We start from the raw sequence: 25,375 nt of genomic DNA, 5'->3' as shown, positions 1-25,375 counted from the left end.
TATATTAAAAAATTTCAGAAAAAGAGGTTCGTAATGCTCATCATGAAATGGATTTTTTGGGTGAATATTCATGATTTTTCTAACTATTTATAAAAATAATAAAATAATGCGATATTTCTTTCTATTATAAGATATCAATATAACGCAGAAAATACTATGCAAACTATCTCCCTAATAGAGTAAATCGTTAAGGAGATACCAATAATAACAGTATTGTCTTTTTAAGAGCACCTTGCATAAAATAGACATTTTTCAAATACAAATAAAACATTAAAAAAAATTTGAATACTGCTTTCAACCGCCAAGATGAAATTATGTATCGCTAGAAAAAATAAAAAATTAATGACTGAAAAAAGTAGGCCTCCCAATATTTTTAAAGCTAATTTAAGTTTGTAGCTTTTTTAAGGGCACTTACCAGTAAAGTATTGAAATAATTGAAAAAAAAAGTTTTGTGTAAAAAATAATTCTAATTGTAAAATAATACGTCACAATTAAAATAATACATCACAAGCAAAATAAACGTAGTCATAATTAAAATAATACGTCACAATTACAGAGGTTACATTGTTTGAATAGTTAAAACTACTTTAGGAAGTAGAATTTATTTGTAGCAGAAGTGTATTTCAGGCACCCCCTTATAGTATGTCAGTAAAAAGTCTTATACGAAACGAATATTGTTGAAAACCATGCCCTAACGAATCCCTAACCCTGACCTTTAGGGTTAGGTGCAGGGTTTGGGCTAGGGTTTGGTTTGAGTATGGCTTTCAATAAAATAAACTTTATTGTTGGGTTCAGAGTTATAGTATGGTTTTCAACAAATGTTTTGCGTAAAACGTGGGTTGTTTTTTACGGAATTTCTAAAGGGGATGCCTGACATACACTTCTAAACTACTTTTCTAATAAAATTTTAATAGGTCAGATTCTAATACAACGCTATACTTTTCTATTATTATTATTTTTAGTTACTTTAAAGATCTTTAGCAAGAAGAAATAAAAAAAAAAGTCAGCTAAAAATTCCTAATATAAGCAATTGCAATAGATAGATTTTTAAATACTTAACATTTAGAAAAATTAGTAATGAAGTAATCCTTTATCACAGTTATCGCTAAACCATTGATCTTCTCGGGTCAAATTCTTTCACTTGGATGATTGATAGCGGAACGATCAGTAGCAGCACTACTGTTTTCGGGTGTTGATAGTGTTTTGTATGTTAGGAAAAAAACTGTTTAACAAAAGGAGTTTATCCACCAAGTAGTTTAGTTACTGAAGATATTAATGGGTAACGTCCTTGACCGCAATTACGACCATTGAAATCATCAAGATCCAAGCACCAAAACATGGCACCAGCAAGCCCCTTTTCTAAAAAGACATAATGTTATTTTTTTTTTCAATATAAGCATGGTTTAAATTGTTCTTCTATTTTTAATAAAGTGTTGCTTACATTTATATAAGCAACTTTAAAGAGGTTTGACTATAAAACAATCATACTGATAACTTGAGATTCCACTTTTTTTTTTAAACTTGCTTGATCATCATATCCAATCCAAGTTTTGTTTTTATAGCCGTATGGAGCATCAACAACACTGTTTTGTACAACAGTTAAGCCCATTTTACATATTTCATAATAGGCAATATAACCCTGTTCGCGTGTATATTGTCCTATAGGAGATTTATCTTCTGTAGGGGCACAGAGACCGTGATCTTTTGCACTTTTAAGGGAGAAAGCGCGACCGTAAGTGCCCATACCAAGAGCGATTTTATTAGCTGGAAAACCAAGTTTAATCCAGTGATCAATGGCATAAGGTATGGTAAATTCTTTACGATTTGGTGCGTTAACTAAAACATTTCAATTTAAAATTATAACTTATAAACAGTAATTACTCCCAAATGTGATATTTTTTTATATCTTTTATAGTAGTAGTATAATTTGATATAATTAATAGATGTTTGATTAAAACATCTTGAGAAATTATAATAAAAAATCTTTTTATGCAATTACTTTAGACGTTATTCTGCATATACTGCAACTGTATATATGAATAAAGAGACGTAAACGTATGTTTGTGTGCGTAATATATATATATATATATATATATATATATATATATATATATATATATATATATATATATATATATATATATATATATATATATATATGTATATATATATATATATATATATATATATATATATATATATATATATATATATATATATATATATATATATATCAGTGGCGGATCAAGCATTTTTTGATCTTTGAGATAGCTAACTTCCAGAAATGGAGCTAACTCCAAATATTTATATGTTTACACTTATGTCAGATGATGAGAGTTTGCAAAAAATTGCGATGATTGGAGGCTGAGAACGAAAAAGCCCTAAAATTTTTGCTACACCTTCCCCAAACGTGAGAGCAACAAGTTGATTAAATATTTTTGTATTATTCTCGATTAGACTTATATTCATCAATAATTTTTAAGTTTCATAGAATTATCTTTAAGCGTTCAAAAATTATGACCATATAAAGTTTAAACCCCCCTCAATTTGAGGGGGTTGTAATTTTTATATGGTCATAATTTTTGAACGCTGAGAGATAATACTATGAAACTTAAAAATTATCGATGAATATAAGTCTAGTTGAGAATAGTACAAAAAATATTTTATTATTTGACATAAGTATAAACTATACTTATGTCAAATAATAAAATATTTTATACTTATGTCAAATATTTCATTATTTGACATAAGTATAAACATATAAATGTTTGGAGTTAGCCCCATGTCTGGAAGTTGGCTATCTCAAAAATAAATATATATATATATATGATATATATATATATATATATTGATTTTTGATAAATATATATATATATATATGATATATATATATATATATATATATATATATATATATATATATATATATATATATATATATACATATATATATATATATCATAATATATATATATATATATCATATATATTTATATATATATATTATGGAAAAGTCGGGTAGCCCCAGACGAAGGGTAACTCCGGACTTGATGTAGCGCTTAAACTAAGAAGCTATGGGATTTTAAGTACTATAAAGACATAATTTGTGTAAAAATATGACATTCACAAAATATCATATATGCCGAAGCAATTAACTGGGAGTGCAAGATATTGTTTCCCACCACCAGAACAGCAATGTATCATCATATTTGATTTACATATAATATACCTAATTTTTATGTAAACTAATAACTTTTTATTGATTAAAGTAATATTACATTATAAGTAATATTGCATTTTTATTTACAATAGTTATTAAAAAAATATTTCGTTTAAAACTTTAATTCATTGGTTTTAAAACTAATGTTTATGAATGAGGTATGGGTGGTATGATCGGGTGGTATCGGACACGTGTTAGGAGGGTGATTTCGGACAACTTAATCAGTTTACATATAAGAATTAAACAACTTTAATAAATTTTAATACATTTAATATAATACACAAACTAATAATAGTAATTTGTTGAAAACAGCCCAATTCTAAATTATCAAATATTACATTTGTGTCACACTGGTAAAAAAGAGGTAAAATCATGGTTAAACTATTTGTCCAGGGCAAACCTCCAATTTCGAAACATGCCTTTTTTCTAACATTTTTTTTTATGTTTTGTATATTTTTAAGGTACACAATAATTATTTTTTTGTTTCTAATTCGATAGATGAATGCTTATACTTTTATGTATATATATATATATATATATATATATATATATATATATATATATATATATATATATATATATATATATATATATATATATATATATATATATATATATATATTAGGGTGGGGCATAAAACACCAAAGTGAATAAAAAAAATACCATTCTAATTTTTCTGGTTCCATCTGATATGTGTATTAAAAAAATGTAATTTTTTTTTTATGGGTACCCCTATGGTCGGTCCCAGCAGTCCAAAAATTGGAAAATTTATAATTTTTGTAAATAATAAGGGGGGCTGGGTCACTTACAAATATTTAAAGATATCTTAAGGGTTATTTTTGTAGCCTGGTATATCTATTTTTAGATTATGTTTTGTTTTATTACAAAAGATGATGGAAATGGTCAGCCCTACCCATTTAAATACATGATGTTTATATTTGGGTGGTAGGGGGCATATATATTTTTTTCTTACGTATTTTAAATAAAAAATATATTTACATTTGCATTTATTTTTTAAAGAAAGATTATTTTAAAGTTTTCAACCAAGATTTTTTTCTGTTGCCTCAAATTTTAGCCGATGATCTGCAACAACTAATAAATTAGCTTGGCCATCTTCTTCGTTTCTGAAAGTTTCAATGAAGTCTTGACCAAGTTTAATAGCACGTTCTGCACTATCATTTACAACAAGAAGACCAGTGACATGATTTTTGAATCTAATATAACCCGAAAATTTTTCCCAGTTTGATGAACTGATTTTAAGCCATTCTGTCTCATGTAATGTCATTTTTAATAAATCAAATAAAAACCAGCTTTCAGGATCAATAAAATCTTCAATATTTTTTTTTATTTTTTTTTTCATTGTCAGTAAAAGTTTCGGAATTCAGTTTCCCCATCTTATAACTGGTAGGCTTTGCTCTTTTATCTAATTTAAGAGCAAATTTTTGTAGCTGATCTACAGGGAAACATTTATCAGCAAGACACAAAGCCACAAATTTTTCAGTTAAATACCAATTGTGCTTTTTAAGTGATTTCAGTACGGCTTCTGCTGGTTTAAAACTGAATTCAGAATATTGTATCATTTCATTAATATCTTTTAGATATAAAGAAAATTTTATGGCAGGGATAGGAGCTTTAATAACCCATGGAACATAAAATAGTGCTGTAAATGAAGCAATTTCATAAATCAGCTTTCCCTCTTGCAATGATATTATGTTAGGACAAAAGTTACTGAATTGTGGCTGAAGAAGATCATATGTTAAATAATAAACTCCCTGTGCCATGAACGTGGCATGATGCAAAGCCATTGGAAATCTAAATTGAAATTTTGTTACTTTGCCACCTAACCAAAGAACTGCTAATTGTATAAAAAACAGGAAGTCATTTCCTGGAAATATATCATTATCTAAGCAATTTTGAAGGAATGTTAATAATTCAGAAGCCTAAATTTCAAAAAACTTTATTATTAAAAATAATAATTAAACACATTAATCTAAATAGGACAATTAAACCAACCTGCTTTTCCAAAAAAAATAAAATTTTTTTTTCTGAGTCAAATCTCTTTAGGTTATCAAAATTTATCTTCTTTTCAAGAATCGATTTCCAATTACCCTTCAGCCTATCAAATAACTCAGTCTTTTGTTCACTTGTTTTACCACGAGTAAGAACATTTGAAAAGTGCTAAAATATATTTATTTCAAATCATTTAAATAAATTTTATTAATAAAGCATTTCATTCATCAAGAAATATTCATAATTAAATATATAAATAAATATAAAAATATTGTATGATTTTTTCAATATTTACCTTTATATGTAAATCATAAATATGATGACAACAAGCCATCTAAATTAAAGCTTTTTCTCTCCTCTGCTCAATTAGAGTAAAGACTCCTTTTACCCAACCAGTATTTGTAACTGTGGTGGTCAATCAATCAAAGTTCAGATCAATCAAAGGACAGTCAATCAACATAGTCAAATAGCTCCCAGTCTTGTAAAGTTTTTTTAATTGCTTTCCCAAGAGACTCAGCAGTGCCATCTTTCACAATTAAAATACCCAAAAGTTGGGATTGTGAGAGATCTGGTGAACTGGTTAGTACAGCTACTCTTTCAACTTTTTCTTTACCAATTTCTTTCATTTCTAACATAACTTTTTGAGTCAAAATGCACAATAAGACTTTTACCCTTAGACAATGTAATAAAGTTGTCTTTAATATTACAGGCAGTTTTTTTTATACTTAATTTTTTCTGCCTCAAAATACTTCGTTTAGAAATAGAAAAATCATCTGTCGTTCCAGAACTATTATTTATAAGAGAAGCAAGAGTTTCACTCAGTGCAGTCGAACTTATTCCATATTGTAATGCTGTTGGAGCTAAATCTTTTCCTATATTTTTTGAAACGATAAGAGGAGCAACATTAGATTTTCTAATTTTTCTAGAAGGCTGTAGATACTCTTCATCTTGGTTATCATCTAAAGTATTTAAAATTTTTGTTGTGTTTTCATATTTCTCAGTATCCAACTCTTTCTGTTTTCTTACGGATTCTTTTGTTCTTTGATTTTTTATTTTTGTTTCTCTTTTTATTTTGTTTTTTAACAAGTTTTTGTGAAATTTTATCTTTACCTAACATTTTCTGAACACGCGCTCCTTTCTGGTCGTTAAGAAAATCTGCATCTTCTTTTTATATCTTTAGTTTTATCTTTCATAATAATACCTTCACAAATCTTTTGACTTACATCAAATACCTCCTCTAGCTTTCTTGAAAACTGTTTTCTTTTTAAAACTAAATTTGTACTTAGGTGGTTCCTGAGTTTGTTTAAATCTTTTCTCTTCTTTTCTAAGTCAACAATCTTGTCTCTAAAAAAAATGTAGAAGTATGCATTAAAATTAATGCAATTTATTATAAATATATAAAATTGTATGACTTTATAATTGTTACTAATATAACATAAATTTGAAATTGGATTAAACTAAAAATTAAAATTATTTTAATTTTATAAAAACTTGATATATGCTTGTCAGTATTAATAAAAAGAATTCCTGCTTTTTTCCATATTTTCTTCACCTCCTAAACAACGCATGGTAAACAGTTTTGGAGACAACCGCCTATTTCTGCACATTGTGCAGTAAAGAAATCACCAAGAGGACATGAAGCTATACTAACTGAGGAAATGTTTAGAAAATCAGCTTTAAGCAAATATCACTGTAATGGTAATACTGCAATAGTTTTTTTAGTTGGCAATTGTGTATTAGGTATTGTTCCAATTCTTTTTCCAACAAGAAAAACTTCACGATGAGATATTTTTCCAAAACTATTGCTTGTTGACATTATTTTTATTTACACTAAGATAAAAACTTTAAAAATTACCAATTTTTTTTACTTAACCCTCTCCCCCTACCTCCCAAATATAAACATCATGTATTTAAGTGGGTAGGGCTGACCATTTCCATCATCTTTTGCAATAAAACAAAACATAATCTAAAAAAAAAATATCAGGCTACAAAAATAACCCTTAAGATATCTTTAAAATATTTGTAAGTGACCTTACCCGCCTTATTATTTACAAAAAGTTATAAATTTTCTAATTTTCGGACTGCTGGGACCGACCATAGGGGAACCCATAAAAAAAATTACCTTTCTTTAATACACATATCAAAAGGAACCAGAAAAATTATTATGGTATTTTTTTTATTGACATTAATGTTTTATGCCCCACCCTAATATATATATATATATTTTTAAAAATAACACGATGTTTTTTATTCTTGACATGTTTCGTAAAATTTTATTTACATTTTCAAAAGATTATTTTACAATAATAAAAAACTCTGAAATATATATTTAAAAATAGAAGTCTTTACAGGAAATATTACCGGACAAAAAATTATACATAATAAACCAATATATTTATTACAAAATAACTCGGTAAATAACCAATTAAAATAACCAACTGTCAAAAAAATATAGATATATATATATAAACTGACAGTAAAATTAAATAGATAAGTTTATAGTATAATGTAAAGCTTGTTTATTAAGTGAGGGACTTTCCCACTTAATGTGGAGGGCTTCTTTTATCTTTAATTTGTGTTTGTTTGGGGCATTATCCAAAATCTCAAAAGAATCACAGTTAGCCAAATTTTTGCAATTAAGAGATAAATTTAAGTGTTTAAATATATGAGATTGTTTATCACTTTTAAGGTGCTCATTTATTCTAGTTGCCAAGTGTCTGGAGGTTTCTCCAATATAACTGGCATTACAGCCAGCGCAAGAAAATTTATAGACAACATGAGATTTAAGCAGTTTAGGAAGTGACTCTTGTAAGCAAAAACAATCTTGTATTTTATTAGTAGTGAAAATTAATTTTATTAGAATATCCTTACAATATTTATGAACAATTTTTGAAATTTTCCTTTTAGTGTAATTAGAGTACATTCCAATGTATGGAAGCTTAAAGTATCTTATATTTAAGCTATTAACAATGTTAGACACAGATGGGTTGATTTTCTTATCAATATAGGATTTAATTTCATAGTCAATAATTTTTTGTGGAAATTTATTATTTTGTAAAACTAATGATAGATTCTTAATATCTTTATCAAAACCAACCCAAGAATTATTAATTTTAAATGTACGATCAATCAAACACCGAACAAGTCCAAATTTGTAGCAAGAGGGAATAAAACTAAAAATTTTTGTAAAAGACCTGTATACGTTTTTTTGTGATAAACTGAAGTCGTAAACGAATTGGATTTTTTAATAAGTACATCTAAAAAAGCAATCTGGTTATCTTGTTCTTTTTCCATAGTAAATTTCAAATTTTTATGTTGTTTATTGAGGTGTTTGAAAAATTCTTGAGCTTCGTATTCAGAATTAAAAATAGCAATTATGTCATCCACATACCGTTTATAAAAAAATGGTGCTGTAAAAGAGCAGTTATTGACCCATGTTTGTTCATGATAACCGACGAAAATATTAGCTAAGATGGGCGCTAAAGGAGAACCCATAGCAATGCCATCTGTTTGATCGTAATATTTCCCGCCAAATAGAAAATGTGAACCGGATGTGGAAATCTGAAGTAATTTTTTAAATTGAACTTTTGAAAAACGTTTTGAGTTAGTTTTATCTTTAAAAAATAAATCAGTTGCAATGTTGATGGTTTCTTTAAGAGGAATTTTCGTGAACAAACTTTCAACATCATATGAAACAATAAATTTATTAGTTACATTAATTTGTTTTAATTCTTCAACAAAAGAAAATGAGTCTAAAGTGCAAAATTGTTTAGGTATATATGGAGACAATAAATGAGAGAGATGTTTGGCAAGGTTGTAGTTATATGATCCGATTGTTGAGATGATAGGTCGAAATGTTGGAAGAGAACTATCTTTACTAACTTTGTGCATCTTAGGTAACGCGTAAATTCTTGCAGTTTGAGATCCTACAGGATAGATTTTAGTGTAAATGTCTTTTTCAAAACATTTAAGCTTATAAAGTTTTCTAAGATACCCTTGTAAAGATATTTTTTTTTTAATAGTTGGATCCTCTTTTAATTCTTTAAATTTAGTCTTATTACTTATAATATTATTTAATGAATTTATATAATCAATTTTATTAAGAACAATTATACCATTTCAATATATATTTCAGAGTTTTTTGTTATTGTAAAATAATCTTTTGAAAATGTAAATAAAATTTTACGAAACATGTCAAGAATAAAAAACATCGTGTTATTTTTAAAAATAATTACTTATTTTTTGCTATTACGACGTTCAACAAATATATATATATATATATATATATATATATATATATATATATATATATATATATATATATATATATATATATATATATACACACACAAATTTTGCAGCTTACATATCTTTGTAGCAACTCCCAGTTGAACGTTTTGTAAAATATGTAATCAAAGAATCTAAGTAAGTTAAGTAAAATATCTAAGTAAGTTTTTTGGTCTTAAAATTTTATTTTTACTAAAGATTAGAATAGAATCAATTTACAGAAATTTTAACAAAACTGTTATTTTTTTTCAAATAAATGATTATTTGTTTAATAAATAAGAAATTGTTAAAAATCCTAAAGAACTCACTTTTTTTCGGTTCAATGCGCTTTGGGGTAGTCCATTAATTACGTCAACAAAATAGAGGGAAGAAAGGGGGTCTGAAATTTGTTAACTATGGTGGGGGAGGAAGGGAGACTCTGGAAGATTGAAAAGATGTTGATAATGGGGAAGTGGAAGAGATAAAAATTGCCAAAAAATTGTTGGCGTTATTAGTAGACAGCCCCTGTGAAAGCAATAATTGGGAGTAGTGCCACAAAACCCAATACAGCCCGTATTTTTAAACAAATGCTCTAAAATAAAACAATTCATTTGTTTACGGGTACGAGTTTTGTGTAACCAATCTTTTGCTTTTCTTAGATTTTAAGGTCTTTAAAATTGGTTTTTTTTTTTACTAAGCGTTGATCTGAGAGTTAGCCGCTTATAGTAAAACTCATCTTTATTGGAATATATATATATATTTTTATTATTTTTATATTGTTACTTAGGTGCCCCAAGAAGGCCTAATGGTCTGGTCACAGAGCACCGCGGATGTGCATTTAACCAGGAAGTTTATGCCTCCTTCCTTACCGTGACGCGAAAATATGTCCAAAGCTCGTTTCGAACCTGGATCTCTTGCTTTCAAAGCAAGCGCTCTAACCACTGCGCCACGGCCGCACAATATATACACAAAGGTGTCCCGACGGGAAAGCGTAAAGTTATTAGTCGGCAAATTGGACTTTAGAATCGGAAAAATTGGATCTATAGTTGGCAGTCGGCAATGAGGACCTTTTATATGTTTTTATTAATTTTATAGATCTTAGTCGGCAGAAAAAAATTTTCTAGACCTCACTTAGCAAAAAATAGTTACCGCCCTCTTTTAAGATCTTCGGGACGGCCCTGCATATATATATATATATATATATATATATATATATATATATATATATATATATATATATATATATATATATATATATAATTTTTACAGCTTTTGGCTGCATAACTTGTTTAAATGTGGAAGATCATTAATTTGCATGTTCTTCTGCAAACCGAGAGCTTGAGTTGCGAAAAAAAAAATTTTTTTTTTTTTGCCCCGAAATATAAAAAAAACTCGTGCACCTTATTCGATAACAATCGCGCAACAACAATTTGTAACGCATTGTATTCTAGTTTCGTATTCTTTCTCCCTATCTTGAAAATAAAATTTTGAAAAAAAAAAAAAAGAATAACAATATTTACAAAAAAAAAAAAGTTTTTTTTTACCTCCATCACCAGCCATAGCAGTATGATGACCAGTTATTTTATCCCAATCACCATGCAAATCATACGCCATTAGGTTCAAAAGGTCTAAGTACTTTCCAAGTTCGCTTGCTTCATACCCAGCATTTATGATTAAATAAGAAGCAGGTACAGCGGCTGAAAGTTGAAGTCTGGGTAATTGTCTAGAAATACCGTCTTTATCAAAAGCTTGTATCAGCTCTTTGCAAAGCAAAGTGAACCTAAAAAAAAAATTAAAAAAATTAAAAAACGTACTTTATTATTTCTTTTCAAACAATAAATTTAATTTTTATTTTAATAGTCTTTATTATTGCTATAATCAATTTTTATTTACATCTTTTTGTCTCTAGGGGGTGAGTTTCCTCTTCCAGCTGGATACTCCCAGTCAAGATCAAACCCATCAAATTTCCACTTACGAAGAAGTTCAACAGTTGATTTAATAAATGCCTGCCTATTTGTTTGGCTGTTTACCATAACTGAAAATTTTGAATTACCTACGAGAAAATATGTCAAATATTAAAATGAGTGGACAACGAAAAAATTTGTAGCATAGTATCCACTCAAAAATACTGTTTAATTCACTTTTATTTTAATACAATTAAAAATTCCATCTTGTGCAGCAAAACTAAATAAAAATCATTTAAAGTACTTCCGCTTTCATGATTCCAGCCTCCTACTGCAAGAGATATTTTTAGATTTGGATTTTTTTTCTTAAGAGCCATGACACGTGGATACATTTTGTCGTCATTCCACTCAATCATATCAAGTTTGTTGTCTAAAAGGTTTGAGAGTATTTTTATAGATAATTATAAACGTGTAAATATTTATTAACAGTATAGTAATATACTGTTACAGAATCATATATATACTCCACATATTAGTAACATTTTAATAAATATAATAACTTTTTTAATATAGAATGTTAAATAACTTTATTTATATTTTTACAAAATAGCAAAAAAATCAAAGTTTAATTAAAACACTTACAGTTAGTAATCTTCGCAAATGAATACATAATGTGCGTGCAAAGCTGTGGATCAATATCTTCAGGAAAAAATTTCATGGGGTCGACTCGGTATTGAGCCCAATTAGTGTAGTAGCAAACTCTAACATAATTCAAAGCGTTTGCGTATGTCGCGAAGAAACCCACCAAAAACACCACCTTGATGTTCAAAATATTTTTTTTTTAAGTTTTTATATACAAAAAAATGATTTGATACAAAATTATTTAAGATTATAACAAGTAATTAACCTTTATCATATAAATAATAACAATTATATTTACCCTTTATTAAATTTGACGGCCTTTAAAAAAAATTAGAATGTAATTTTATTCAAAACTTGCAGGTTTATATAATGCATTTTGAAAGCAAGTAGGTATTTTTAGGTAGGTTCGCTTATCAGGAGATAAAATACAATTAGCTTTGTGAATTATTTTGTTATCTTTATTTTTTAAATTATCCATGATAATTTACTTTAAGATAGAGTAAAATAGGATAGAATGAAATAGTTATGAGGTTTTCTGCTCCTATATTTTTTATTTTATTTATTTTGCTATTTAACAATAAATAATCAACATGTGTATATACAAGAAATGTTAATCAACATACAAATATACAAGAAAACAAAAATACGTCGTAGAACAAAGAAGACAGTAAAATCTTGTCAACAAGCACTGTTTTTATATATACAATATAAAGTACAAACTTTTCTATTTACAATGGTCTTTGTAAAGTAAAGAATTAAATAGACAGAGGCTCAAAGAAGATAAAGATGACAATACATAATTGCAATCTTTTTATAGAGTCCCTATATATTTTTTCAATAAAATATAGATACTATATTAATAACCCTAATGGGTGTAAAACTGTCGCGCTGATCAGTAAATCAAATAAAGATAAAAAAACTAAAAAAATAGAATCAAATAACTTATGAGTTATTGAGTTACTCAAGCTCAAATGAACCTCAAAATTTAAAAAGTTTTTTTTTGATTTAAAACTTTACTGAACTTTGCCATACATTTAAATTCTTTTTGATAAATGTTCCATATATTTGGATATCGATATACAACGTTATTTTTAGTATATTTATTAAACTTTTCAGGCAGTTTATGTGTTATTTATATTTGCTCTTTGATAATAGTTTTCATTTCTTATTATTTCAAACTTTTTATTAAGGTTTTCAGGAGAGAAAGATTATCGTTGAATCGATACTTAAAAAATAAATGCTGGTATTTATTTCAAAATTATCCATTATTTACATATCATTCATTATAGGTTTAGCGCGTTCACGCTTACTTCAGAGTAAATGATTCTGCACGCATATTTTTGTAAGCTATAATTTTTTTTAAGTTTTGATGGTTGCGTACTTGTCCATGATATATTTGCATAGGTTATAAAGCAATGAATTAATCCAAAGTATATATTAGTTTGAGACTTTGTTTATAAATACACGAAGGAACTCGATACATCGTACCAATTATATTTGGTTATCTTAGATTGAATAAATCTTATATGAGAAAGCCAGGATAAATTCCCATCAACAAAAATTCCTAAGAATCTTATACTAGGTTGTTTTTAAATTAACTTATCATTTAAAATAAGGACAGGCAACTTGAGAAAAAGGTTTTCTTCTTGTGTTGTTTTTTATGGAATATTATGTAGTTTGTTTTCTCTGAGTTAAGCCAGAGTTTATAAGCCCTAAACCAATTATTTATTTTATTTAGTTCAGTATTAATCCTCGTATAATTTGTTAATATCATTGTTAATAAGAAATAGATTTGTATCATCAGCAATTATGCCTGAATTCAGTTTTAAAGACGCATTGCAAAAACCATTTAAATAAATTAATAACAGGAGTGGACTAAGGATAGACCGTTGTGGAATTCATCATAAAACATTTAATACTCCAGATTGTATATTACATACGTATTGTTTTTGATAAGATTGGTAAGATAACTTTTAATCCGATTGTAAGTTTTATTAATTATACCATGATCAACTGTATCAAATGCTTTTGATAAGTCAACAAAAACTCTCAAGGTAAACTTGTTTTGTTTAAAACCATTAGTTATTTGATCAATTAATGATTGCATGCTCAATTGAGTGGTTTTTTGAAATCCAAACTGGTTTAGGTGAAATAATTTGTTTATAGTGAAGAGAAAATATAGATTATACCATCGGAAAGTTTTGAAAACACAGAAAGTATTGATATAGGTCTATAGTTAGTTATGCCCGAATGTTCATTACATTTAAATATAGGAATTACTTTTGCTAATTTAAGTGCATCAGAAAAAATCCCAGAAGTTGTAGAGAGCTTTAGTATATGAGTCAGATATCTACTTAGAATGATTTTGTTAAAAATAACTATATTGCTAGATATTTTATCAAGTTCTGGTGCTTTCTTTTTTTATAAAGAGGAAAACACTTCTTCAAATTCTTTATAGTTAAATTCATTATCCTACACGATACCGTTATTTGCGGTTTTTAAATGAATGTTGAAATTATTTTATTAGCAAGATTTGGGCTAATATTTATAAAATATTTGTTAAATTCTTCCGAGATTTTTTTTACAAAATATGTCAGTGTTATTAATATTAATTCTTTTGGTAAAGATGTTGAATCTATTTTTTTGCTTTCCCATTATGTCATTAATGACCACGTTTTCTTACTATCAGATTTGAGTTGAATGATTTAATTACTGTAGTAATTTTTTAAGCATTTTTAATAAGATTTTAGTAAAAATATTTATATTTTTATGTAATTTATACATTGTCAGTGTTTTTATTTTTTAGAAATTTATTACAGAGTTTTTGCTTCTTCTTTCAACATTTTATCAGCGGTTTTTTTATCCACGGATTAACAACTGCTTTTGTCTTAATTTGTATGTCCTCTTGAGAACAGGTTTCATTAAAACGTTCTAGAAATATATCTAAACAATTATTGAAAGATATATTAGTGTCATGACTTTTATACACGTTGGACCACGTTTCTTGTTTTAGTCTAATTGATAATTCATTAGTAAAACTTGTTTTGAGATTGCGTTTTTTCAAAATTATAACTTTTGGTTCACAACTAGAAAGGGTTTTTAAATTTCTTGTTTTTATAAATATTGGAAAGTGATCGTTAATGGCAGTCATAAAAATCCCGGTTTTAAATTCCTTTTCTAAATAATTATTTATAAGAATAATGTCTATTGCTGCAGCCGAAATTTTTGACACTCACGTTGGCTTATTAATTGCTGATAACACATTAAATTTAAGAAGCATATCTAAAAAAGATTTTATTTTCAGAAATTTTGAATAACTTAGAAGATCGAGGTTTATGTCTCCAATAACATATAAAGTTTTTATTTTTTAATTTTTTTTTCAATTGTATTTTAAATAAAAATTTCAAAAGATTTGATCTTACCACTTGGTGAACGATAAACGCATCCAAGTAAATTATTTTGAAATTTTTTATTTATAATTTCATAAATAGCCTTTTATAATTATCGTTTGAGAAGTTTAGTATGTTTTTATCTTAAAATCATGCTTTTTTGGAAAATAAAGCCCAAACACTCCTCCTTTTTTTCCGCTTTCTCTTGGTTGACTAATAAGTTTAAAAATTAACAAGTTATAAATAGAAAACTTTGAAAAAGTTATGCCATCAAACGTATAATTTATAATTTAAAAAAAAATTTATTTAGTATTTCAAAATTTTGCAGCATGCTGTGATCGTTTATTATTTTAAAATCAGAAGGATCATTTTGCGGTGTATCAATTATGTTCATTTGAGTTTCCAGGAAAATATTTATGTTTTCATTAGACTGGTTATTTATAAGATTACTCTCAAAAGGGTCTAAATTTTTGAAAAAACTTTTTACAAACAACTTTCAATCATGTTGTAGATAATCTCTTTACGTCATTATTTAAAAAATTAATCTTTTTTTTTAATAAACTGTTAAATTTTCTTTTGCAAAAAAAGGCATAAAACTCTTGAATGTGAAATTTGAAATAAGTGAACTTAAAATGTATAGCTGTGCAACCTTTTACGCCGGTCAAGAATCAATTTTTAAATTTTTTTACCTGGTTATTAGGGTGCTCCGAGACGATCTAATGGTCTTGTCACAGGGCACTTCGAAAGATAATGTAACTAGGAAAGTTACGGAAGGCCGTTGATGTTGTAAATATGTCCATAACTGGGATTAAACCTCGGACCTCTCAGTTCCTATTCAAACGTTCTGATTTCCGCGCAACGGCAGCTACTTTAATTTAATTAGTCATTATGTCAAAAATGACCAACCAAATTAAATTTGTAAATCCCTGTAAAAAGTCATAGCGTAAACGATGAACTATTTGGTTAAATAAAAAAAACCTAGTTGTTAACTTGGTAGATGGAACTTTTATTTAGTTATGACTAATCAATCTATTTATAAGGTTTTTAGTATGTTTCAGATTTTACGCCAATACTACCAGCACCAGTCACTACACCATCTTAGCTACTTCATTCGGAATGAATACCAAGATTATCTAGCATTACTACACGTCGTATAGCATCACCTTATAATATTGAAGTAACAAATATTGTATTGTTGTCAAATTTTTCTAGACTTAAAAAAAAAATAATAAATTTTTCTGCATTAATTTTTGACTCTATTATACTCAATTATCTCATCTTAGGCAACCCACCAATAATGCAATATAAACAAACAAATTAGTGTTTTTTTTTCTGACTTGTTATATTTATGTTCAAACAAATCTAAAGAAGAATAAAGTCTTTACTTTATACATTAATTTTATTAAAAACAAATAACTAACAAATTATATTATAATTTGTTAGTTAATTGTTTTTTACTCTTACTTTTAAAACCTCATTTCATTGAAATACATAGTTTTTTCAGTCTCCTGTAAAATTTTGCTTTTTACACAAGTGAGATATTACCTGGCCAACGACGATATGCTGATTAGTTATATATTATTAATCTACAGTAATTAATTAACTATTAATTATTGATTTGTAGTTTAAAGATGCTTTATTAGAAGAAATTGAATTCATTTTTATTTAACGAAAGTAATTGCTTAAGTTAGTTTTGTTTTGAATTGGTTTAGAGAATAATTAGTTTTCAGTTCATAATTTAATATTATGTTCGACAACTTTGGTCCTTGGTTTACAATAGAAAATTTAGTAGCGGAATAATAAGTTTTTGAATTGAATATAGTCGTATTTTGAAAATCTAGTAGGGTACTTACGCCAATTACTGGCCACATTTTTACAAGAAACACCCTTTACAGAAAAATACCTAAGTATATGTTACATACCATATATAAAATTTTAGAAAATTAAAAGCTCTGACATTTTAAGTAAAAATTATTGTGATTATAAATAACATAAAATTATATATAACCCAGATATTAAATGTAAACAGTTTTACCTAATACTGGCCATCTTAAGCATTTATTGGCCGTTGGCTGTATTTGATTGAATAGGGCATTGTAATTGATTTATTATCATAAAATTAAAAATAAAATAAATAGCCTCTTTAATCACATTATAATATGCCTCTTTAGGAATAGCATCTGGATTAAAGGGATAAATTCCACAAGCTCTAAATCCTGAGCGTATATTTGTGTCAGTCATGGCATATTTCCACGCTTTTGAAAATAAACCGCAAAAGTTATTTTGTCCAGCCCTTTTCAGACACACTCCATGTTGCTCCTTTTGGAGCATTTTCGGTATCAAAACCATAAAGAGTTCGAACAGTTTTTCCTTTCCCTATTATATGAGGTGGTATGACTTGACCAGCTGCATTTACGCAACATAAAACAGTAATTGTTTCCTTGTTGCCACTTGCTCGACTCTGAATATATTTTGAGCCTTTCCTGGCAACAACACGTCTAGGTTTATGCTCTAGTTGCATCCCTGTTTCATCCATGTTCCACATACATTCTGGTTTGTCCTGTAAATTCTTACTTTGTATCAGAACGTCTAAAGAAGTAAAATTTTTGGAAACCTTTATCCTATCCATACACATGTGTCGTATAGAAGCCATAGCTTCTGGACAACGAAGACTAACACAACTATGTCTCTTTTTAAGTAGTTGCCATCACTTTTCACTAGGTCGACCATTTTTAAAACTTATGTTATGTTTTTTAGCAAGCTTAGCAGCATAAGTGAAAAAGGTTTTTTTCCCAAAACCGATTCCCATTTGGGCACGATTGCCAGCATAATCAATTAGTTTTTCTTCAAGATCACCTAGCATTGGCTTTTTCCCTGGTTTCACCCCTATTTTGGACTTTCCAGAGATTATGGTTTGCAGAGTCGATTGCAGAACTTTATATGATACACTTGCTTTCCGTTGAGATATACCTGATGCAACTGCATGTACTGCTAGTTTCATGTTATTCTCAGTCCATAGCATGCATTTTTTTATTATCCTTGTTGAAATAACTGGTTTCATATAATATTATTATTTATTAAAAATAAAAAATAAAAACATACATTCATAAAATACTTTTAGGAAAATCATATATTTACTTTAATGGTGTACTTTTATCGAATCAACATTATCAGAACATAATTAACTATAATTATAATTAACTAAAACTTTCTGAGTTCATTCTACTTTTAAAGTAGCTTTAAAATTAGTAACTTTAAAATGATTTTAAAACTAACTCAGAAAGTAACTTTTAAAATTAACTCAGAAAGTAACTTTAAAAGTATAATGAACTCAGAAAATCAGAAACTATTTTAAATGTGGATTTTGTTAATATTTTAACTTTTGTTAATAACTTAACTTTTCTCACACATGAATAACAACTAAGTGTGAGAAAATCCTATATAAAAATATGAAACTAAAAAATTTTATACCTGATACCATTTATTGGCCATGGCCAGTAAATGGATTAAATAACCGGTCAGTAAATGGTTTTAATTAGAAAAGGATTAATCTAATTCAGTTAAAACATTACTTTTTTTTCCTTCCTGAATGGACTGGCACAAATACTTGCAACGCACAAAAAAAAAGACTCTAAAGCAGTGGCGGATTAAGACTTTTCGGGGTCCGGGGCTATTTAAAAGTAGGAGGCCCCGTTCCACTAACAACGACAAAAATGAGTAAAACAAAGATTTTCTTGAAAAAGCTTTCACTGATATTTATTTATATACAACTTTTACATTTATTTTATTGAATTAAGTTGAGTGATTTTTTTCTGCTTTTCTTCCCCGCAAACTCTGCAATCACATCGCTGAAATCCAAAGTTTCTAATAATTTTGACTCAATAGTTAATCTTGCTATATTACTTAAACGACTATGGACCATTGTTGATCGGTGCATGTTCTTAACTCTTTTAAGAGTAGAGAATGATCTCTCAGCCTCGCAATTTGTTATGGGAATAGTTAGAAACAAGCGATATGCTATATAAACATTTGGAAATACATCAACAATATCGGTTTCAACAATCCAATTTAAAACATGCAGAGGAATCAATGTGTTTTCAGTCTCAGATTTATTTTTTTATGCGAAAAAAAACCCGGAGGCTGCAACTTTAATAATGTTACAAATTGTTCTATTTCAAATATGAAACTATCTTCTAAATCATTTGAGTACACTTCTACAATTTTTTTCGCGCTAACTTGCAATTCCATGGAACTAATAGTTAACAGCTTCGATAGAAATCCAAATAACTTATTTATGTGGTTGTAACCATCACTTCTTATAGTTAATTGTGTCACAAGTTTGTCAATAATGACAAAAAATGTATTCACTTGAAACTTTGGTTTTCTCCGTTGCTCAATTTTTTAATTACCTTTCTTTTGTTCTTATCAGAATAGTCTTTTTCAATAAACGAGCTAAGTTTTTTTGATTCATTCTCAAATCTCGTAAAGTCGTTTCGTAAGTTTTTTACAAAGTCAATTAGTGAAAGTAACATACTGCTTGCTGTATGCAAATCTAATTCAACTTTTTGAAGAAATTTGCTAACTGCATTAAACCTCTTAAGTATGTGATGCCAAAGTACAGCCATGAATGCAAACTCTAGCATAGTGATCTTATTTAATAAACACAAAGCTTCATGACGAGTATCAGATTTTTCTTCTGTATCCTCAGCTACATGACATAGCGCTGCATGAATCCCATCAAAATTTTCTAACAAACTTTTTGAAGCATCTGACCTACATGACCATCGTGTATCTGATAGGCGCTTGAGTGTAGCATGATTTCCTTTCAATAAATCCCATCTATGCGTTGAAGCTACAAAAAATGAATACAAACTCTGGAGAACGCCAAAATAGTTGATAGAATTGATACACTCACTGACACTGCACTGCCCTACTAAATTTAAAGAATGTCCAGCGCAGGGGATATAAAAAGCTAATTCATTCCGCTCTTTTAAACGTGCCTGTAATCCAGAATATTTACCAGACATATTGCTTGCATTATCGTATGCCTGTCCCCGACAATTGGTTATATCAATATCATATCTTTCCAGTAGATCTAAGATGTCAGTAATCAAATACTTACCATCGTGGCTTTTAATTTGTAGAAAACAAAAAAATCGTTCATACACATGGCCATTTAGATAATAACGAAATATCACAGAAAGTTGATCCACGTGAGAAATATCAGGAGTCGAATCTACGATAATTCCCCAGTATTTTGCTTTTTTTATTTCGGTAATAATGTGCGTTAAAACCTTTTGAGACATAATATCAATTAGCTCTTCACAAATAGTTTTAGACAAATAATTTACATTACCTTTGCCTTTATTTGCAAAAGTGTCAATGTGTTGCTTTAAAACTGGATCAAATTGAGTCAACAGTTCTAACATGTCTAAGTAATTTCCGTTATTTGACGATCCTATAACTTCATTATGGCCTCGAAATGCTAAACCTCTTCCGGCTAAAAAACGAATAACTGCAACTATTCTATTTAAGATTGCAGACCAATAATTAAATTCCCTTTTAATCTGGCTTACCATATATTCATCGACATGAGTATTTTGTTTTATGAATTCTATCCACCTAATCATACATTGAATATGTTCCTTGCTGTTTTCGTGGCCGAAAATAGTTTGTTTAGCTTTTTTCCGATTGTAAAAACCACTTTTGACAAATACGTTGTCGTAATCGGTTGAAAACAACTTGCAAACATAACAAAATACACATCCAGTGGATTCAGAAAACATTAACCATTTTCGGTCACACTTTTCGCCATTGTTCATCATTTTTTGAAAATATTTAACCGAATAATATCTGTACTGGTTTTTGAACATCCGCTTCGAAGATTCGAAATTAGAGTCTTTATTTTGAAAAAAAGCATACCCCTTGTTTAAATACTTCATACGTTCATTTTCCTTTAATTGTAATAGCCATAAAGCAGGGTCTTCGCGTAGAATGGTATCTAGGAAAAAAAAAGTCATGATAAATAAGCCTAATAAAAAAATAATAAGTGACAATTTATAGAATAAAAATATTAACTGCCTAAAAAGTAAATTGTTTGTTTAGCAGATGTTAGAGGTGTCATTAAAAACAGTAAAAATTGGAGTACCTGAGTCAAGCTCATTGTTATGCATTGTAGATTCAACACTTTCAACTTCTTGAATTTCATTTGAAGGACCTTGGCAGGCTATCTCATTTTCCGTGTTATTGTTTTCATTTTTTATTTCATTGTTTTTATTATTATCTACAGTTTGTGGAAATTGCATAATAGTTTGGTTTGATGAAAAAAACTTTGTCATTTTCGGAAGTTTAGCTACCATTTCCTCTCTCTCTTTCTTCAATCTTCTTTTACAAGCTCCACTTTCATATTTTCTTAGCATTTTAATTATTACTGTATAACCTGAAAAGTGTTAAACTGTTCTTTTTTTCTCTTTCACGAATTTAGCGCTTCAGCTATTAAATGCATTCACACAAGAACTCTTTTGTGCGGAAGTACAAAAGAATTGTAGAATTGCAATCGTTAATGCATTTTCAATAACAAATATAATTATTTAAGTCATTATTAATTTTCCGAAGCGAATTGTTTTTGTAGCAATTTGTACAAATGTTACATTCAATTATTGCTACAAGGCGCTGCTACTAATTTAGTAATTTTTTTTTTGTAGAAGTATTTTTTTTTTTTTTGTTATTCACCATCTCAAGGCTGATAAAGCCAATACAGATGAGGAGGTTACAGATTACAGATGAGTTGCGCTCCATCGTTGTCAAAAACCGGAAAAAATATATAAAACAGCGTTTTTGTTGACAGTTATTTTATTTTTGTGCTTTTGTTTTCAGACAATTTAGTCAATTTAACTTTGGCTCTTTTAAGTTAATAAAAGAATAAATTTTCAGAGTTAATAAAAAATTATTTACTTTGAATCGGGGCCCCTAAAATTGTGGGGCCCGGGGCTATAGCCCCCCCTAGCCCCCCCTTGATCCGCCACTGCACTAAAGTATGAATTTAAGAAAACAAAGCGTAAAATTGTTACATTTTTTATGTTTTTGACTTTTAGTTTTAGCGACTAAAACCTTCTAGAACTTTCCTGAAATTGCGATATTTACAAAGTTTTAATGAAGTCATTGAGTTTAAATAATAATATAGGACAAGTTGTGTCATAGTTTTTTATGAGAAAAGCTTTTAAAAGTGGCCAGTAAATGGTTAATGACCGTTAATTGGCGTATTTACCCTATATGTGATTTATTTTTTCAAAAGTTGAATAAAATAAGATTGGTAACATATTTTTATCAAGTTTGAACGTGAAAATACAAACATGATAGAGGTTTAGTTTATATACTTTTAGAATATTGAGTTCATTAAATAGTGCTTGTGTGTGTGAGAAACGATCTACGTTTGAAACTATCCGTATTGCCTGTTTTTGTTTGCTAAGCAATTTTTTTATTTTCGTCGCGTTAGTGCTGCACCAAGCAATGTTCGCATAACTTAAGTAGCAATGAATAAAAGAAAAATAAATGTTTTTTAAACAAGATTGATTTAATAACTGCTTAGCTTTGTACTTTATAACTAAATTTTTCGGTATTTCATCTTCAACTACGCCTATATATAGGCTGGAGGGAACATATATGTTCCCTCCAGGTTACATTTTCGTCTAGAAACACACCGATGTCATGCTTTTTTTTGTATGTTGTGCAATTGTCTTCATATTCCATACATTTATCTTTATATGTCGTACATTTTTCTTTCTATGTTGTATAATTTTATTCTTAAATCCTTATAATTTTATTCTTGTATAATTTTATTCTTAAACCCAGATCAATTAAATTTCATAAAAAATCAAAGAAAATAACTGACACGTATAATGACAAAACCGCAAAATAAAAACAATGTTAACTAATTAACCATATTAACTTCATTTTCGTTAAATTATGGAGAATTCATTAAAAAACTTGAGTTCATTAGAAAAATTGACTTCCACATAATTACGTGAATTATTAACAATTTTTGAGAAACTACCCGTTTAGAAGTTATAAAGATTTAGGTTTCAGGGGCGGATATAGCATTTTTTGATGTTTGAGAAGCAGCAAACATTTATATATTTATACTTATGTTAAATAAGAATGCCTTGCAAAAAATTGCAATGATTGGAGCCTGGTAAAAAAATTTTGACGTTTACTGACCTCAACGTTACAACAACAAGTTCAGTAATAAATTCTAAATTTCATATAACAATCTTTTAGCGTTCAAAAGTTATGACCTTAAAATTTTTTTAACCCCTTCATATCGAGAGGGTTCAAATTATATTATATATAAAGATAAGATGAGCCCCCGCAAACCACACTAAAGCGAAATATTTATGTCCAAAAATTTATGTTTTTAAAGATATTTTTTATTATGAGCTTCTTCCGCAAAATCAAATAATTAATTTGGAGAGATACAGTGAGCAACTTGATTGCCTGAATATTGCCTGAAGCAATAGAGGAAAAACGTTCCAATTGCAGCAATTAATGAAAAACGCACAAATTGGCTAATTGTTATGGAGTCATAATTCTTAACTAATCATGGTAACTCTGAACTTTCTTTTTCATTAATTTTTTTTATTTTAAGTTCCCTAATTAATGACTTTTTTCAACTTCGATTGCGGTTTAGTTGTTTTAAATTGAAACTGTTATTAAACAATCTTAATAACAAAAATTAAACAACATGAAATAAAACATTAAACGAAAATACATATATTAAAAAAAAAAAAATGTTGACAAAATACTTCAAGTTATTGGTACTGGATGGTTTTGATTATTAGAAGTATTTTAAAATTTAAGTATTGTTGAAATATCCTGTCAGTTTGTAATCTAATAATAATCGATAGAAAAAATAATAAAATAAATAAAACTAAATGCAATATCAAATGTGCTTTTTCAAACTATACATATTTTCACGATAGTAGTGCTTTCCACTTACTTGTTAGCTTGTCAATATAAAAAATCTTCGAACATTTCATCTATTTTCGAATAACTTGTTTTTTTTAGAGAAAAAACAACTGGTTTTTTGTTTCTACAAAACTAAACTAAAAACTGATTAATCGGTAGCAGTTTCCACCGGTTGCCAAGCCCTACGTACAACGTTAATTTATGTATTTATGTATTTATCTTGTTATATATATCGTTGTTAGACATGTTATTTAGATCAATATAAAAAAAAATCCATAGATAATATAAACTCATATTTTTTGAATTTTAAAATTTACATTAAAAATTTTTTTATTTTTAATTTAAAACTATTTGAAAGTAGTTAAAGTAAATATATGAAAAAAATCGCAATAATAATAATAATAACACTTTAAATTTAAACTTAAAGTATCAAAGTTATTAATCTAATTCTTATTTAGAAATTAAAACTCACTGAATGGTATATTGCCATTTCCGACTCAAAATTCTGTGATCTCTACTTTTGTCAAATGTTCCAAAAATGATTTGCGTTCTTTATTATTTTTGTTTTACTTACAAAAGTTTTTTTTACTTTCAAAAGTGGTGTTTTCTTGATAACAGCAAAGCATGAATAAAAAAACAAACAAACAGATATATAATTAAAATTATTGTTAATTTATGTATAAAAGTATAATACACGCTAAAAGAGCAAATTTTTTATACGACATTTACAAAACTCAGCGGGGCAAAATCCTCTTAAAAAGCAAAATTCATTTTTAGGTGCGCGGCAATAAAAAGATTATTTTAAGTATTATAAAGTAAGATTTAAGCGCCTTAAGTGCTTTATAATAAACAGCATTATAAAACGTACATATATTCCCATACAATCCATATATATATAAGCGCATTATCACTTATAATAAACTGACAATATGACATTGTAAACCCCGTTTACAATGTCATATTGTCAGTTTATTATAAGT

General features: G+C 27.8%; 1 protein-coding gene across 1 annotated transcript; it reads right to left on the bottom strand.

Annotated features, from left to right (window-relative positions):
* Positions 1-447: 447 nt before the first annotated feature.
* On the bottom strand, positions 448-25,084 carry LOC100203647 (chitotriosidase-1). Its single transcript, XM_065804249.1, has 7 exons — positions 24,868-25,084; positions 12,043-12,217; positions 11,705-11,830; positions 11,390-11,549; positions 11,041-11,276; positions 1,489-1,836; positions 448-1,359 (listed from the first exon to the last, which is right to left on the bottom strand). Exons 1-7 carry the CDS (start codon positions 24,883-24,885, stop codon positions 1,241-1,243), a joined length of 1,182 nt encoding a protein of 393 aa, XP_065660321.1. The 5' UTR covers positions 24,886-25,084; the 3' UTR covers positions 448-1,240.
* Between the last annotated feature and the right edge of the window lie 291 nt (positions 25,085-25,375).

The sequence above is a fragment of the Hydra vulgaris genome, chromosome 08 (assembly GCF_038396675.1).
Source record: "Hydra vulgaris chromosome 08, alternate assembly HydraT2T_AEP".
In the NCBI taxonomy this organism is placed as follows: Eukaryota; Metazoa; Cnidaria; class Hydrozoa; order Anthoathecata; family Hydridae; genus Hydra; species Hydra vulgaris.
This window is presented reverse-complemented; position numbering and strand designations above follow the sequence as displayed.

Excerpts from the sequence above, each read along its gene's own strand:
- LOC100203647 (XM_065804249.1), bottom strand. Across the intron at positions 11,277-11,389 it reads CCCCCTAGAGACAAAAAGAT|GTTCACTTTGCTTTGCAAAG; the intron begins GTAAATAAAAAT and ends TTTTTTTTTTAG. Across the intron at positions 1,360-1,488 it reads AGTGGAATCTCAAGTTATCA|AAAAGGGGCTTGCTGGTGCC; the intron begins GTATGATTGTTT and ends ATGTCTTTTTAG.